Source organism: Mus caroli, unplaced genomic scaffold (assembly GCF_978045245.1).
Source record: "Mus caroli unplaced genomic scaffold, Mus_caroli_1 scaffold_13, whole genome shotgun sequence".
Classification (NCBI taxonomy): domain Eukaryota; kingdom Metazoa; phylum Chordata; class Mammalia; order Rodentia; family Muridae; genus Mus; species Mus caroli.
In genome coordinates this window covers 22,171,555-22,186,536 of record NW_028227268.1, presented here as the reverse complement: position 1 = coordinate 22,186,536, position 14,982 = coordinate 22,171,555, and the positions used below count along the sequence as shown (strand labels likewise).

At 44.7% G+C, this 14,982-nt stretch overlaps 1 protein-coding gene across 1 annotated transcript; it reads right to left on the bottom strand.

Moving 5' to 3' along the window:
* Positions 1 to 6,933: 6,933 nt before the first annotated feature.
* LOC110304562 (keratin, type I cuticular Ha3-II) lies at positions 6,934 to 12,722 on the bottom strand. The gene is made up of 7 exons (XM_085829221.1): positions 12,375 to 12,722; positions 10,544 to 10,626; positions 9,501 to 9,657; positions 8,543 to 8,704; positions 8,323 to 8,448; positions 7,873 to 8,093; positions 6,934 to 7,123 (listed from the first exon to the last, which is right to left on the bottom strand). Exons 1-7 carry the CDS (start codon positions 12,720 to 12,722, stop codon positions 7,006 to 7,008), a joined length of 1,215 nt encoding a protein of 404 aa, XP_085685347.1. The 3' UTR covers positions 6,934 to 7,005.
* Between the last annotated feature and the right edge of the window lie 2,260 nt (positions 12,723 to 14,982).

Genomic DNA, 14,982 nt, shown 5'->3' with positions numbered 1-14,982 from the left:
CTATGTGGTTATGCAAGTCTAACGCCGGCTTCTGTTCATCATTTCACATTGCTACTGGACAAGGAACCCGGTTCCCTTCTGAACCTCTTCGGTCAGGTCTTATCTCCTCTCTGAGCTCTCCTTCTGCTCTACCTTGAGCATGGCATCATCCTGACTTGTACTTTTATCTCTCTGTTTGAGCTTCTGATGGAAAGGACGGGGTGCAATTCATCTTTGAGCTCCAGTTCTAGGACCTTGTTACACGATGAACATATCAAGCGAGTATGGACCAAATAGATGAAGATGTAAACAAGAAACAAATGTCAGAAGCAGGAAGTGACAGGTAGCGTGTGAGAGATTTGCATGTTGGGAAAAGCAAGCATCGTCAGGTTTGTAGGGTCACAGACATGGACCTGTGCTGGGACATAGTGCAGTATGCTGTCTAAGAAACAGAGAGACTAAAACCAGGAAGTCCAGGTGAGATTTGGTGCACGCACCATAACACGGCAAGAAAACCCAGCACGGTGGAGGAACCCAAGTGTAGGCATCGGTGATGGGAAATTGTAGAAGATAAAGTTATCTAATGAGGCTGAAGTCATTTGCTACCAGTGCACAGTGGAAGACTTGGATCACCCTGGTATCAGCATCCATGGGAGTTTTGGAACCTGGGGTATGACAAAAGTTTTGAGGTACCATTTTGACAAATGCTCACAGAGAGAGAGAGACAGAGAGAGAGAGACACACAGAGAGAGAGAGAGATGGAGAGACAGACAAAAAAGACAGTTTCAGAAAAAGAATGAAAAGGCTAGACACAGACAGACCATCAAGGAGGTTATTATAGCAGTCCAGGCAAGCAGCAAAAGGGGGCAAAGGGAGTCAAAGGATAGAGTTATGATAGGAATGTTAATGACAGAGATGGGTATGATTGGGGTACAGGTGTGAGAAGTACAGAGATGGGCAGAGGGAAAGAAGAGAGAGAGAGAAGCAAGAGCTGAGGGCCAGACTTTGGAAATTCCAGAGAAGTGGAGACAGCGGGAGAAACAATGAAGGGAGTGAGTTTATGTCATCACCGATGAGCAGGGAGGAGAGCTTATGAAAGAGGAATCCATGCAGGTCTGAGAGATGTGTGACAGGAAGGTGCTCGCCACGCAAGCATTAAGATCATTCAGATGCCCAGCACCTACATTTGCAGTCAGGCACAGAGATGCACAGCCATAATCATGACACTGGGAAGAGAGACACAGAAGATCTCTGAACATCTCTGAAGCTCTCGGACAGCTGGTCTAGCCAGTCAGTGAGCCCCAAGTGCAATGAAATGTCTCAAAAACTGAGGTGGAGAATAACTGAGAAAGAGACCCAACATTGACCTCTGGCCTATACACACATGTGGAGAGAGAGAGAGAGAGAGAGAGAGAGAGAGAGAGAGAGAGAGAGAGAGAGAGAGAAAGAGAAACAGAGAGTGCATCTTTTGAGGACTTCCAAGTACATCCGCAAGATCATGCACAATCAGGACCATGGAGGGGGTGTTGAGTGGTCCAAAAAGTTGTCAGGACCCTCCTAGTGTCACACAGGTATACCTGCTGTGTATAAAACCTGGGTCCTTAGAGTAATATCCACACTAAACTTTAATAAACTGAGTTTTCAAACATGCAGAGGCAAGATGACCATTCCTTAGAGAACTTCCACCATATTGCATCTGTACACTTGATTACAAAGCATATGAGCTTCAGTCTCAGGGATCAGAGCTTTACACAATGATTGGACCTTGAAAGATAATTGCACTTGAAGCAGTTCAGAGATGCTGCGCTTGTTTGAACTCGATGATTCATAACAGTTTGTGACTTAGGAAGAGTCATCCAAGAGGTGCAGCAGTGTAAACGGCCCGTGCGTAAGACACCACTTCAGCTTTGTTGGGAAGAGTGTGATTTGATGCTCCACCATTTAGCTGGAGAGCAATGCATCATCCAGGCAGGACTTCCCACTGTCCTCGCGGCAGAGGCCAAGTGCGGCTCAGGGAGAGATGCTTCCCAACAGATCCAAGATACTAAGATGCGCGGACTCAAAATCCTCATAGAAATGTTCTAAAGGCATCAGGAGATGTTAGTGTTCAAATAAGGGGCTGTATCCATTGTAAGAGAACCAGCAGATTCTAGTGTCTGAACAAGGGACTGTACCCATTCTTCACAGCTCTGGTTTTCATAAGCATCGTGGGCCGGGCAGCTGAGTGGCAGTCCCAACTCATCTTAGCAGCCAAGACACATCAGCAAATTCTATTCTTCACAACCTGTCCCTTCCTTAACCCACCCCCAGTTTCCCACACATTGGAAGGACCCAGGCAGGATGGCCATGGAATGGTCTACATCCTCTCCCTCTCATACTTCAAGGTGGTGGATAAGATACCTTCACGGATCAACAACTAAAATGGTATCATAGTTAATCTTGTCACCTTGGTGGGATTTACAATTAGGATAGAAACAAATTTCTAAGCATGTCTGTGAAGAATTACCTAGATTAATTTAAATGAGTTGGGAAAAAAAAAACCTACCTAAAATGTAAGTAGTGTAGCTGCATGCCCTGGGACCGTAAGCTGAATAAAAGGGGGACAGAAGGTGGGACACAACTATTTATCACAATCTGCTTCCTCACTGGGAAAACAAAGTCACCAGCCACATCCTGCCCTTGCCACATCTCTTCCCTCTGCCATGATGAACTGCGCCTCTGGGACTATGAGCCCCAACTATTCCTTCCTCAAGTAAAGTATTTCATCACAGCAAGTTATACAGGCACAATACAGGTGACAGTATTCCTGCAACTGACTTTAAATTTCAACACAAGGCCTAATAAAGTCCCAGCTAGCTTAGGCATAGATTTGAAAAGCTGGCTCAAAAAAATCCCATGGGAATAGAGTCAAATTGCCAAAGTAAACTTTGAAAAAAAGAACAGAGCACTGGAAGATTCACATATGCTGGCTTTAAAACTTCCTACAAAGCTCTTCAATATGGGAAGCCATGCCACTAATAGAGGAAAGAGCACTGGTTTTGATGAGCAATGTCTAAGTAACTGGGAATCCACATGCAGACAAATGAAGCTTGGCCTTTGGTTACACCACACAGAAATATATGACTTTAAAAGGAGCAGAACCCAGTACTCGTGAGGTAGAAGGAAGAGGCTGAGTTTGAGTCCTGACTGGGATCTACAGAAAGATGCTGTCTCGGAGGCTAACGAGAAGAACTCAAACTAGAACATTTGAGAGGAAGGTAGAAGGAAGGAAGTCTTCTAGATCTTGGGTTAAGAAAAAGTTTCTTGCCAGGCATGGTGGTGCATGCCTTTAATCTCAGCACTCAGGAGGCAGAGGCAGGTGAATCTCTGTGAGCTCAAGGCTAGTCTGGTCTACACAGTAAGTGCCAGGACAGTCAGAACAACACAGTGAGACCTTGCCTCAAAAATAAATAAACAGACAAACAAACAAACAAGCAAAAAGAAATTTTTTACATATGTCACAAAAATCACAAGTGATAAAAGTAAAACTAGCCGGGCAGTGGTGGCGCACGCCTTTAGTCCCAGCACTTGGGAGGCAGAGGCAGGCAGATTTCTGAGTTCGAAGCTAGCCTGGTCTACAAAGTGAGTTCCGGGACAGCCAGGGGTACACAGAGAAACCCTGTCTTGGGGGGGGGGAAAGAGTAAAACTAGGGGACTACAGAGATGATGCAATGATTGAGATCACTTCCTACTCTTCCAAAGGACCCCAAGTCAGTTCCCAGCTCCCACATTGGGAGGCTCACAATCACCTACAACTCCAGCTCTAGAGGATCTGGCACCCACTTCTAGCTTCTACAAGGACCTGCATTCATACATGAGTGTGTGCACACACTCACACAAATACACACACACACAATTGAAAATAATTTTAAATTGTTTTAAGTAAAATTAGATTGGACTTCGAGGTTCAAAACTCCCCTGTAGCAGACAGACTTTATTTTCACCAAGGAAGTGAAAAGGGAAATGTTTTTGAGGGGAAAAACCACTTCTAAATCATCTGCTAGATATGAATCCTGTGTCTGCACCATGCAAAGCACACCTACGACTTAAAAGAGAAGTGAGCCAGGCTTTAAAACCGAGGCCATGGATCCGAATAAACACATCTCCCAAGATCTACACACAGCCTGCACACACATGAAAAGAAGGATGCTCCCATGAATCATCACAGAAATGCAAATCAAAACCACAGCGAGTGCTACTTCACGTGCCCTGGGATGACCTGTGTTTCTGTTGTTGTTCTGCAATATGGAAAAACACAGGTGTTTGTGAGAACGTGCAGAGACTGGAGGCCTCTCATTCAGTCAGTGAGCATGTCAGCTACCACAGAGACAGGTCTAACAGCTACTCGGTTTTTATAAGTATACAATTACGACATAACCTAGCAATTTTATTCCTGTGTATCATTACCCAAAATAGCTGAAAATATATGCCCAAGCAAGGGGTGGTGAGTCACATGTGAGGCTCCTGTACTTGGAAGTTTGAGGCAAAGGGATTGCCATGAGTTCGAGGCCAGCCTAAGCTATGTCATGAATGCCAAGCAGCTTAGGCTTCAGGGTAAGACTCTGTCTCAAAATAGCAAATATGGGATGAGGAGATGACTCACTTTGGAGGGCACTTGACAAGTGAGAATCCCAGATCGGATTCCTAGCACCCACATAAAGCAACTGGAGGTTGGCTCATGTTTGTAATCCCAGTGCTAGGAAGTATGAACAGAAAGGAGAATTCTGGGGTTTCACTGGCCAGTCTATGCAACTCAGCAGACTTCAGGTTCAACATGAGACCTTTTCTTCAAAAATAAAATGGAGAGCAGAAGAAAACAACAGGCAGCATTGTCTTCTGCGTTCCATAAGTGCACATATGGGCATGTGTACCTGCACACACACACATGTGCCGCAAACATACATAAAGCATACATCCCACACAGAAAGAAAGAAGAGAGAAGGGATGGCAGAGGGAAGCAGGGAGGGGAAAGAACCACATGTCCACTGTGGAGAGCTTTTGGTGCCTCTTCTAGAAATTTGTCAAGCATTGGTCACTGGGCTCAAGGAAGTAGGCTCGGATAAGAGTATTTACATTTGGGCTAATACCAAGCTCAGGGTAAACTCAGCCAAGGAACGGGTGGCACTCCTTTCATCTTGGTCATCCTGAGAAGCCCCCAGAAACAGCAACCACTTTGTTTCCTGCCCTGTTGGATCTCTTTGTTTCTTGCCTTGTTTGGTTTCTTTGTCTAAGAACTGACCTATTCTCTTTAAGTACCTAGAATGGCATAAAAGCAGACTAGAAAAAACAACAACAACAACAACAAAAAAAAAAACAAAAAAAAAAACAAAGCTGCTTCACGCTCAGCACTGGCTGGAGTCACGTTATAATCTTGTCTAATTGTCTCTTTCTTCTCAATCCTCACTCCCTCCCTTGAGTCCCAGTTGACTGAGCTGCCTTGGTCAGTCCACCCTAAAACTTGAACACAAAGATTTAAGACAATGTAATCTTAGTAAGAAAAAAAAATTGAAAAAAAAATCTCGAATTGCAATATTCATGGTACATGCTGCATGCTAGAAGATGGATGGATCTAAAGACATTAGATTTATGCAAAAGAAGCCAATCACAGTACATCACATATCCTGTTTATCTATTCATATTGATACCTGACTTGGGGTCACAGCCTGTGTACCAACAAACCAGTTTCAACCACCCATCTTCGTCAAACCCCACAAAAACAGCCATATTGCTAGAGAAAAGCAAAAGAAAGAGAGTCATTCAAAGTCCACACTGGAAAGAGGAACAACAAGATCCAATAATATACCGCAAGACTTTCTTTGGGGTTCTGAAGCCCAAATTTAAGTAGAGGTTGAGGATTATGCATATCTAGGTAGTCTGGGTCAAAATGTAGTCCTGCTCATTATGGATTCCTCGTTGTTTTGGTTCCACTCTCCTGCAAGACACTTTGACAAGTGCAGACCTCTTCCCAGAGAGAAGATTCCCCTCTAGCTTTAGGGTCTCTCTTTTCTTAGCGAGAGACTCCTGGGGAATTCTCATTTCTAAGGCCCATTGGTCAAAGGTCTGATGCTAAGTGAAGCACACAAGTGTCAGTTTAGAATTTGAGATGTCCAGAGTGAGCAAATCTATACACATAGTGTTGGGGATTTGGTTTAATGCTTGCATTATGGGTCCCCAAATTGCATGAGAATGCCGTGCGTGAGACGCTGAGGGTCCCTGCCCTCCTAGGAAGAATGGGAGAGATCCACAAATGCTGGTTTGAAAGCAGGTTCCTTCTCTCTTACTGATGCACATAAACAACTAACCCAGAGAGAACAAACTCTGGGTTCTATCTCATCCTTGCTCCTTCCTGGATGTGTAGGAGGTCCTAGCACTTGTTAGGAGTTCAGAAGATGCAAGTAGTGAATCATGTGAATGTAGTGGATTAGAAAAGAAAATAACAAAAATTGAGAAAGTGTCGCCCTGGAATGGAGGTGTCTATCCCATTTGCATGAGGCCTTTTGCCCAAATGTTCTGCCGTTTAGTGCCAGCCTGCAAGGATGTTGGCACTGAGTGTGTCTAATGACACTGATTAGCTAACAAGACCCCTTCTGCATTCAAGTCTCTTCATAAGAGCCCCACAGAGAACAAACACTCTGAAAAAGATGGATACAAGTGAAACTCATGTCTGTTTGCAAGAGGAAAATTTATTAGGTTTTTGGAAAACTGCAAGAAAGGGCAGAAGAAGCAGTGAGAACCACAAAATACCTTGTGTGGCCCCTTCACAGCTCAGATCTCTCAGACCACCAGAATACAAGCCAGTGGTCACGGACAAGCCCTGGATGAAGATGGTCCAGTGGGCCTGGACTCAGACCCAGACCACAGCACTAGGCCTTTGTTCTTCTTCCAGACCATGATCCCTACGGTGCTGGATGTGGGTTCAACGAGGCTGAGCTGATCCACTGACTCTCTTTCTGTCTTTATGCAATCCTCCTGCTGGCCATGGAGTGTTTAGCAGCCAAAGGAATTGCAGGGTCCACATCGGGAGCGTGTGACACAAGGGTTTGTGACACAGGGTCCAATGGGCTTGTCACAGGCATTGGTGGTGGCACAGGGGTTGCAGGGCAGCCTAGAACACAGGATTGTTAGAGTCAGCATGAGGAAGTAAGTTCTGAGAAAGCAGGATAGCCTAAAACCAAGAAGCCCATTCCCCTTTTTCTAGAGCATATCTTCTTTGGTTCATTCCCTCTACAGAGTTCAGAAACAGTGGTAGAAGAGAGTATACAATACTAGCAATGGAGTAGGACCCTTCTGCATAGCCCTGGGGGCACAGAGGAATCACCTCAACCTCTAGGCCTCTGCCTCCAACCTAGAAAATGGGATTGGTGATATCCACCGTGCGGATGTAAACGTCGGAAGAGAATTGTCCTTCTAAAGAGGCTGCCTGAGCTGTCCCTCAGCCTGATGATCTACGACCTACTGAGTCCTCTTCCTGGAAGATGCTCAAATGCGCTAGAAGATAGCTATATTAGATTGAATTCCTTCTCTCACATGATTTTTAACAAGGGTCAAAATAACAGTGGACCTAACGTTTTAGTTTAATTGAAGCAATGGTTTCCTTTCCATGTCAGAATCCATCCATGAAGATATAAAGTTCTGCACCCTATAGCCAAAGAATCACCATCAGGGAGTCCAGTCACCTTGCCACTATCTTTCAGGATAGAAAATACCTTTAACCCATCGAGTACTGATAGCAAGAACCTTACACTGGTCTCTAGAGATATACTGGTGTCTGAATTTCATTGGCAAAGTCTCTTTATTATTCTTAAGACACTCTGCATGTGCCTCAGGTGCTAGATACAGCAGCCAGCAACTCACTTGCAGTCCTCGCTCTCCAGCAGGCCCCTGTATGTGTTGATCTCACACTCCAGCCGGGCCTTGACATCCAGCAACACCTGGTACTCCTGGTTCTGACGCTCCAGGTCAGCCCGGATCTCACCAAGCTGGGACTCCACGTTGGTGATCAGACACTGCACCTGGGACAGCTGGGAGCTGTAGCGAGCCTCACTCTCTGTCAGGGTGTTCTCCAGAGAGTTTCTCTGTGGGGGAGAAGACAAAGGCGGTCACAGAGCTGTTCCCTCTGAAGGTTTCTGCATGACTTCCAGAGAAGTCACAGGCTTCAAGAGCTAAGGAGAGAGAGAGAGAGACAGAGAGACAGAGAGACAGAGAGACAGAGAGACAGAGACAGAGACAGAGAGCCCAAGGACTCCCCAGTGACTCTGCCTCCCAACTTCACACTGCTCAGCAGCAGGTATGGACACTACACACCATGCTGTGCTGGGCCTGCAGCTCAATCTCCAGGGCATTGACTGTGCGTCTCAGCTCGATGATCTCAGCCTGGCAGGACTGCAGCTGCTCTGAGCTGGACACCACCTGCTTGTTCAGCTCCTCTGTCTGCAATAGGCAAGGGGAGGGAGGGACAGGATCAGACCCTGTCTTACAGTCCTGGGGACTCAGTTCCTGAGCGACCCTGGGCTCAGATGCCCACCTGTGTGGTGAACCATTCCTCCACTTCCCGGCGGTTGGTTTCCACCAGGGCCTCGTACTGACACCTGGTCTCGTTGAGCACGCGGTTCAGGTCCACGGTGGGAGCAGCGTCCACCTCCACGTTGAGGCGGTCTCCAAGCTGGCAGCGCAGGGTGTTGACTTCCTGGTGGGGGGAAAGGCAAAGAGTGGACCACGGAACTAAGGAGACCTTCGGCCTTTGAGAAACACACAGAGCTCACTCTTTAAATGATGAATGCAAGAGTTTAAAAGGGTAAATGTCTGTAAGAGGCAAGTTTGTCATAAACACAATTTTGAGGCAAGGGAATATTTTAGTGGGATAGAGAGAAGCATTGCCTTGAAGTTAGAAAACCTGAGTCCAGTTCATGTAAGTCACATCTGGTGACTCTGCCCAAGGTCCTCCCCTTATTTATGGATGGAGATTCTTGGGCAAGTTATTGCTAATATTGCTTGAGATCCAAGATTCTAACATTTCCCTCTGACTTTGCATTTGTTGTATACTAAGCTCAATGTGACAAGTGATTTATCATTGTTGCTACTTGACTATGAAGGAACACAGGTTAATGGTGTCTGCTCTTTCTGTGTCCCCTAACACCATAACCTGCCTATTAGAACTAGTTTCCCATGTGTTCCCCATCCATTTATCTACACCCTCCACCATCCATTTGCCTAGACTTACAAAGGACAACAATATTCTCTTTTCCGCACTTCAGCACTGATTTCCCAACTACTCAGAAAATAACAAAATTCATGTGCACTTGGGCCACACTTCTTCCTGGAAAAGAGATCAGCTTGGGCCTCATTGCTCAATCATCTCTCAGCTTTCCTTTGAGCAACTAACAAAAATGTTGTGTTAATCTCACCCACCAAGGCTTCCCTTCCCCTGCTCAGGAGTCGTGAGGACCTGAGTATTGAGATGTTGGTGGGTGGGACTTTCTTACCTCCTCATGGTTTTGCTTGAGACACAGCAGCTCCTGCCTCAGGGACTCCACCTGTGCCTCCAGATCAGACTTGCAAAGGGTCAGTTCATCCAGGATCCTGCGCAGGCCATTGAGGTCTGACTCCACCAGCTGCCTCAGGGACAGCTCTGACTCATACCTGCACACATAGTCAAGTCAGAGGCATCAAAGAGGAAATGTTTCTGTCTGGAGAACACAGTCAAACTCATCCTACTTTGAGGCCAGTCCATTTTAAGTGTTGTAAAAGAAAAACATCACTGTAGTAAGTTGGGTGGCCCATCTCCTTCTGAGAGCCACAGAGAAGGTACTGTGCGTGGTTCCATCCACCATTCACTACGACTGTTCTAGGAATCCATTCACAAGCTGCTCTCAAGGAAGCATCCTCTTGGATTGCTACACTTCCTAGTTCTACTACAACCTATCTCTCTTCTTTTTCCAAGAACCCTCAGAATCATGAAATTCAAAGTCCCTCAGATCCAGCCTTGCCATTAAATGACTGGTGATGGATTCCTTACTCTCCCAGAACCATGTTTGTAAAATGAAGACAGAAGTAAAACTTCATTTTGTTGCCCTGAAGATAAAGAAGCGATATGAGTGAAATCCTATTATAAACTCTACAAAATATCAAAATATTATTATGAGCACAATCATCCCTGAAAATACTGATTAATTCACTGAAAAAAAAAGGACTTTTGCCTCCTGTTTTTCTTTATGGCTTAATACTCCTTTGGGATGCATTCATAATGACTAATCTATACAGTAAGGCCAATATGAAACTTACTTTTAAAGTTATAGTGTTGAGTTCAAAAGGGTAGAGAATGGAAGTCTCTTACACTTCTTCAAGCTGAACTTAAAACACAGACCCCCTCCGCTCTCAATGAAGAGACCCTGGCTTTTAATCTAACTCTAACCCAAGTCACAATAAATAGCACTTGGAAGCTTCCTGGCACATTCTCAGAACAAAGAGCCATCACTTTGCAATGCATCCTCCCACTGGGCTGCTCTGGTCACTACAGGGGTCTTACTTGGTCCTGAAGTCATCAGCAGCCAGCTTGGCATTGTCGATCTGCACCACCAGCCTGCCATTCTCAGACTTGCCACAGAGAATCTGCAGGGGACGGATTGTAACATGAGATACATTATTCCTTCCTGTGCCCTTTCAGATCTTCACATTGGCTCTAAAGCAGGGTTTGAAGCACTGGGGTAAAATGTAACACAGATGCCCTGAAGGAAGCATGTGGTTTGAATGCCAGTGTTCTTTCTCCCATGACAGTGGACGCAGTCATGATTTCCACTCTTCTAGGGCTGTTTCTAATCCTCCTGTAGGAACTGAGTCTCCTGGGTGATCAAGCCTCAGGTTGTGTAACCAGTGATCCCTGCATGCTTAGAATGGAGAGCATTCCTGGGATGCTAAAATCAGCAACATTGCACCACAGACATACAGGATGAGTTTATTATCCTCTCACACCACCTCTGTTGGAACCCTGCTGCCTTCTGTCCATTCTGCTGGCACCGTGCATGTGCTTTAGGTAAAATGTCTGCTCCTTGTAGAACCCGCATCCTTTCCTTTCCAGCATCCATGGAGGGCCACTTCTTCCATGTGTGTTACTCTTTTCCCACAGCATTGCTTCCCTTTGCTGTGCCTTCTCTTCCCCACATCTCTCCTCCCTATTAGGCTGTGATCTCCTGCTGACAGGAGATTCTCTTTCTCAGCATTTTACCCCTGACCCTGACCCTAGAACTTTGCCAAATGTTCACCAACTGTGACTTAAATAAATAAGGATACTCAAGTCATACTACTCCTTTCGGACATTCACTTTGTAGGGACTACAGGACAGATGACAGACAGTTCCCTCCAGGAACCAATGGCTTACACAGTCAGATAGAGACTCCTATTTGTGGGGAGCTAGGGGACAGTTCAGTTGGTAAAGTGCTTGCTTTGCAAAGTGAGGACCCACTTTCAATTCCTAGAACTAAAGTTTTTTTTTGTTTTGTTTTGTTTTGTTCTGTTTTTTAAGTCATGGTGTAGCAGTGCTGAGACAGACAGAGACACACACACACACACACACACGCACACACACGCACGCACCCAATCCCTGTTTGTCATTCAAAACCCACTCCAATATCAATTTTTTTTGAAGATCCTTCTAAGTCCCACCTTTATGTGGGGGTCTACTCCTGCCTGCCCTGTATGCTGTTTGCCTGCATATGTGTCCTAGCAAATGGGGTGTGTGTGTATCTCTCTGTCTCTCTGTCTCTCTGTCTCTCTGTCTCTCTCTCTCTGTCTCTCTGTCTCTCTCTCTCTCTCTCTCTCTGTCTCTCTGTCTCTCTGTCTCTCTGTCTCTCTGTCTCTCTCTCTCTCTCTCTCTCTCTCTCTCTCTCTCTCTCTCTCTCTCTCGTGTGTGTGTGTGTGTGTGTGTGTTAGTGGGGCTCCTGGTTTACCAAAACTGTCTTTAACTATACTTGCTATAAATTTGAAATGCTTTACCTATTTGAGGATTCATATAGAAATTCTTTAGCTCCAAAAACTAATTCAGGTGCATGGTACTTTTTTAATGTTATAATTTGCCTGAAAACAATAAAGAGACATCATAAGAAACTTTTTTAAAATGACCTGTTCTGGTTTGCGCTAAGAAGCATGTTAGGAACCTCTGGCTAATATGGCTCAAATGCTGAATCTGCATATTTCCGTTATGGTGATTCCTGAAAGGTTTTTCAAAACTTCCCTTTAGGCCTGTGAATCCTACATCAGTTCCAACATTAGCTGCAAACAGCCTCAGCTACATTCTGACTGCAGTATGTTCAACTTGAATAAATAACTCATTCAACTGCCACCAGGGTGCCCGTCCCGCTCACCTTCTGCTGCAGCTCCTCAATGGTCCTGAAGTAGGCCTGGTAGGCAGGACACACCAGGGGGTCCTGCTGCTGGTTCCTCTCCTGGATCCTACATTCCAGCTCTGCATTCTCTCTCTCCAGCTGCCTCACCTTCTCCATATAGGAGGCCAGGCGGTCATTCAGGAACTGCATGGTCTCCCTCTCATTGCCATTGAAGGAGCCCTCACAGAACCAATTGCAGTTGCCCACATTGGCGGGGATGTTGCAGGCCCCCGGCAGGGTGCAGCCATGGCAGCTGGGGGGCACACAGGGCCGGGAAGAGCAGCTGGTGCGGCAGCTCATGGCGGGCAGGCAGCAGTTGTATGGCATGGTGCTGGAGGGAGCAGAGTTATGAAAGTCAACTTCTACACCTGATGTCCTGTGTCTGGTAGAAGGCCTGGTCCTCTTTGGAGCTTTATATCCTGTCCGTGGTGGGTGTGGCAACCATGTAAAACATTATCCTCCTTTTGCTCACATTACCAATTTCCCATTTGTTATTTAGCCACCTCGCATGAGTCCTTTAGCTCATAAAATGTTTTACTTTGGCTTCCTGCTATGTCAGGACTCCTCACCAATCATGCTGGTTAGTTCAGAAAGAGCTTCATAGTTTGGCTTCAAAGTAACCAACTTTGCCAACGGTAGCATTTGTTTGCTGGGCATTAAGTTACAGTGGCTTCCTGGTCCCAGATCTGGAAGCACTTCTGATTGCTTTTTCTTAGGCCTTAAAAAGCTCTTTGCCTTGTTCAGCTCATCCCAGTGAGGAATCTATGGGGAAACTATCTGAGCATCTCCTTGGAAACCAAAATGATTGGTAGTGAATCCCAAAAGCTAACATCAGAAAGCACAGCCCAGCTCAGTACTGCCATACCATCCAAGTGGGTAGAGACAATGTTAACCTCTTCCTTCAAGGAGTCTTCTGGGCTCCATTTGTGTCACTGTGTCCACATAGGAATACTTAGAAAGCTTACTTATTGCACACAGTGTAATACAATATTTGCCTGCACACAGTCTGGCTATAATTGACTTCTACTTGCCCGAGTGCCTACTTTGCACCAGACACTGAATTACCTCATATCCACCAATTCCTTCAGGAACCACAAAACGCTCTAAAAGTTTTTAAGGTAGCCCTGGAGTTTTTCCAAGATCCTACAGGTTCACCATGATGGAACCAAGATCAAAAGCAGACTTCTCTAATTCCAGTGGCCATAGTCTTACTATCCATGACACTCTGTCCCTTCCAATACTTTTACAATAAGATGGCATAATGTGGGATAGTCTTAATTCAGTTCAACCCAGCCATTGCTTAGCAGTGTTTCTCCCCATGTCCCACCCCCATCCCCCAACAAGAATGAGCCAAGAAACAAATCTATTCTTTTTTTTTTAAAGAATCCAATGAAAACCTACTTAGCAAGACCACATTATTCCCACCAGAAGTTGGAAAGAAGGAAACCCCTAGTCAATCTAGTGTAGAAATTCCTGAGCCTAGTTCTCCCAAGGGTCTCAAGGCCAACACATTTGTACTTGCTAAGGTGACATCTCATGACTGTCAGAACATTTTAGCAAGCTCATCTTCTGCCCTCATGCTATTACAGAGGGAGCTTTGAACTGCAGAGATTTCAAGTCTAACTGATCAGCGTCCCAAATACAAAAGGTATTTCTTAAAGTTCTCTTCTTCCTCCTCTTCCTCCTCTTCCTCCTCTTTCTCCTCCGTGTTCCCTCCTATCATATGGTTACCATTCAGGCCATTCTTCAAATGTGTGCCGGGACTGTACTCTTTTACATTATTTGAGGGAAAGGCAACTCTACATATTTTAAGGCTGTTTCTCTTTATGGATGTTATTTGAAACTAAACCTATTGAATAAGGTTTATTGAGTCATTTGTTTAATGGGTCAGAAACAAGTCGTGACTGTAAAATAATAAGGTGAATTTTCTTGAGTGATTCTGGAAGTCATTTCCAAGGAAGAGCTAGCTCCAAGCATGCTTTTGGACAGAAAACAAGCTTTAAGCAAAAGGGTGGTCTTTTCAAGCTAAACTAAGTCCTCACAGTCTCTGACTGCCTTCCTGACTCTTCTTGTAAAATGGTTCTACTGTGACATATGAACCAAGTGTGTTGATTCAAAGTCCGTACCAAGCTGATCTAAATGAACTCACACAACCCAGAAAATACATGACATTTTTTTTTTAATTTCTTCTATCCTCTTTTTCTACATCATGAACCTCAAAAGAGAAAATCCCAGACAATGCTTCTTCTTTAAAGAGTAAGAAAGGAATCATTTGTTGTAAACTAGAAAATGTATCCATGAAGATTAACTATTGCTATAGTTTCCACCTTGGTCAGAGCATAATAATCCATGGAAAAGATTACTGTACATTCAAAAGTACATGGTAGAATTTAAATACATATATATATATATATATATATATATATATATATATCCTGAGTATTATATATATTATATACTGTATATGTGGTATATTATTTAATATATATTATATGTTTTATATGTGGCTGAAAGAATGTTGATCTGTTAAGAAAATAAAAATACTTCTTTCCTAGGAATTCTTACAAATGAGTGCTCGCTTATTCTA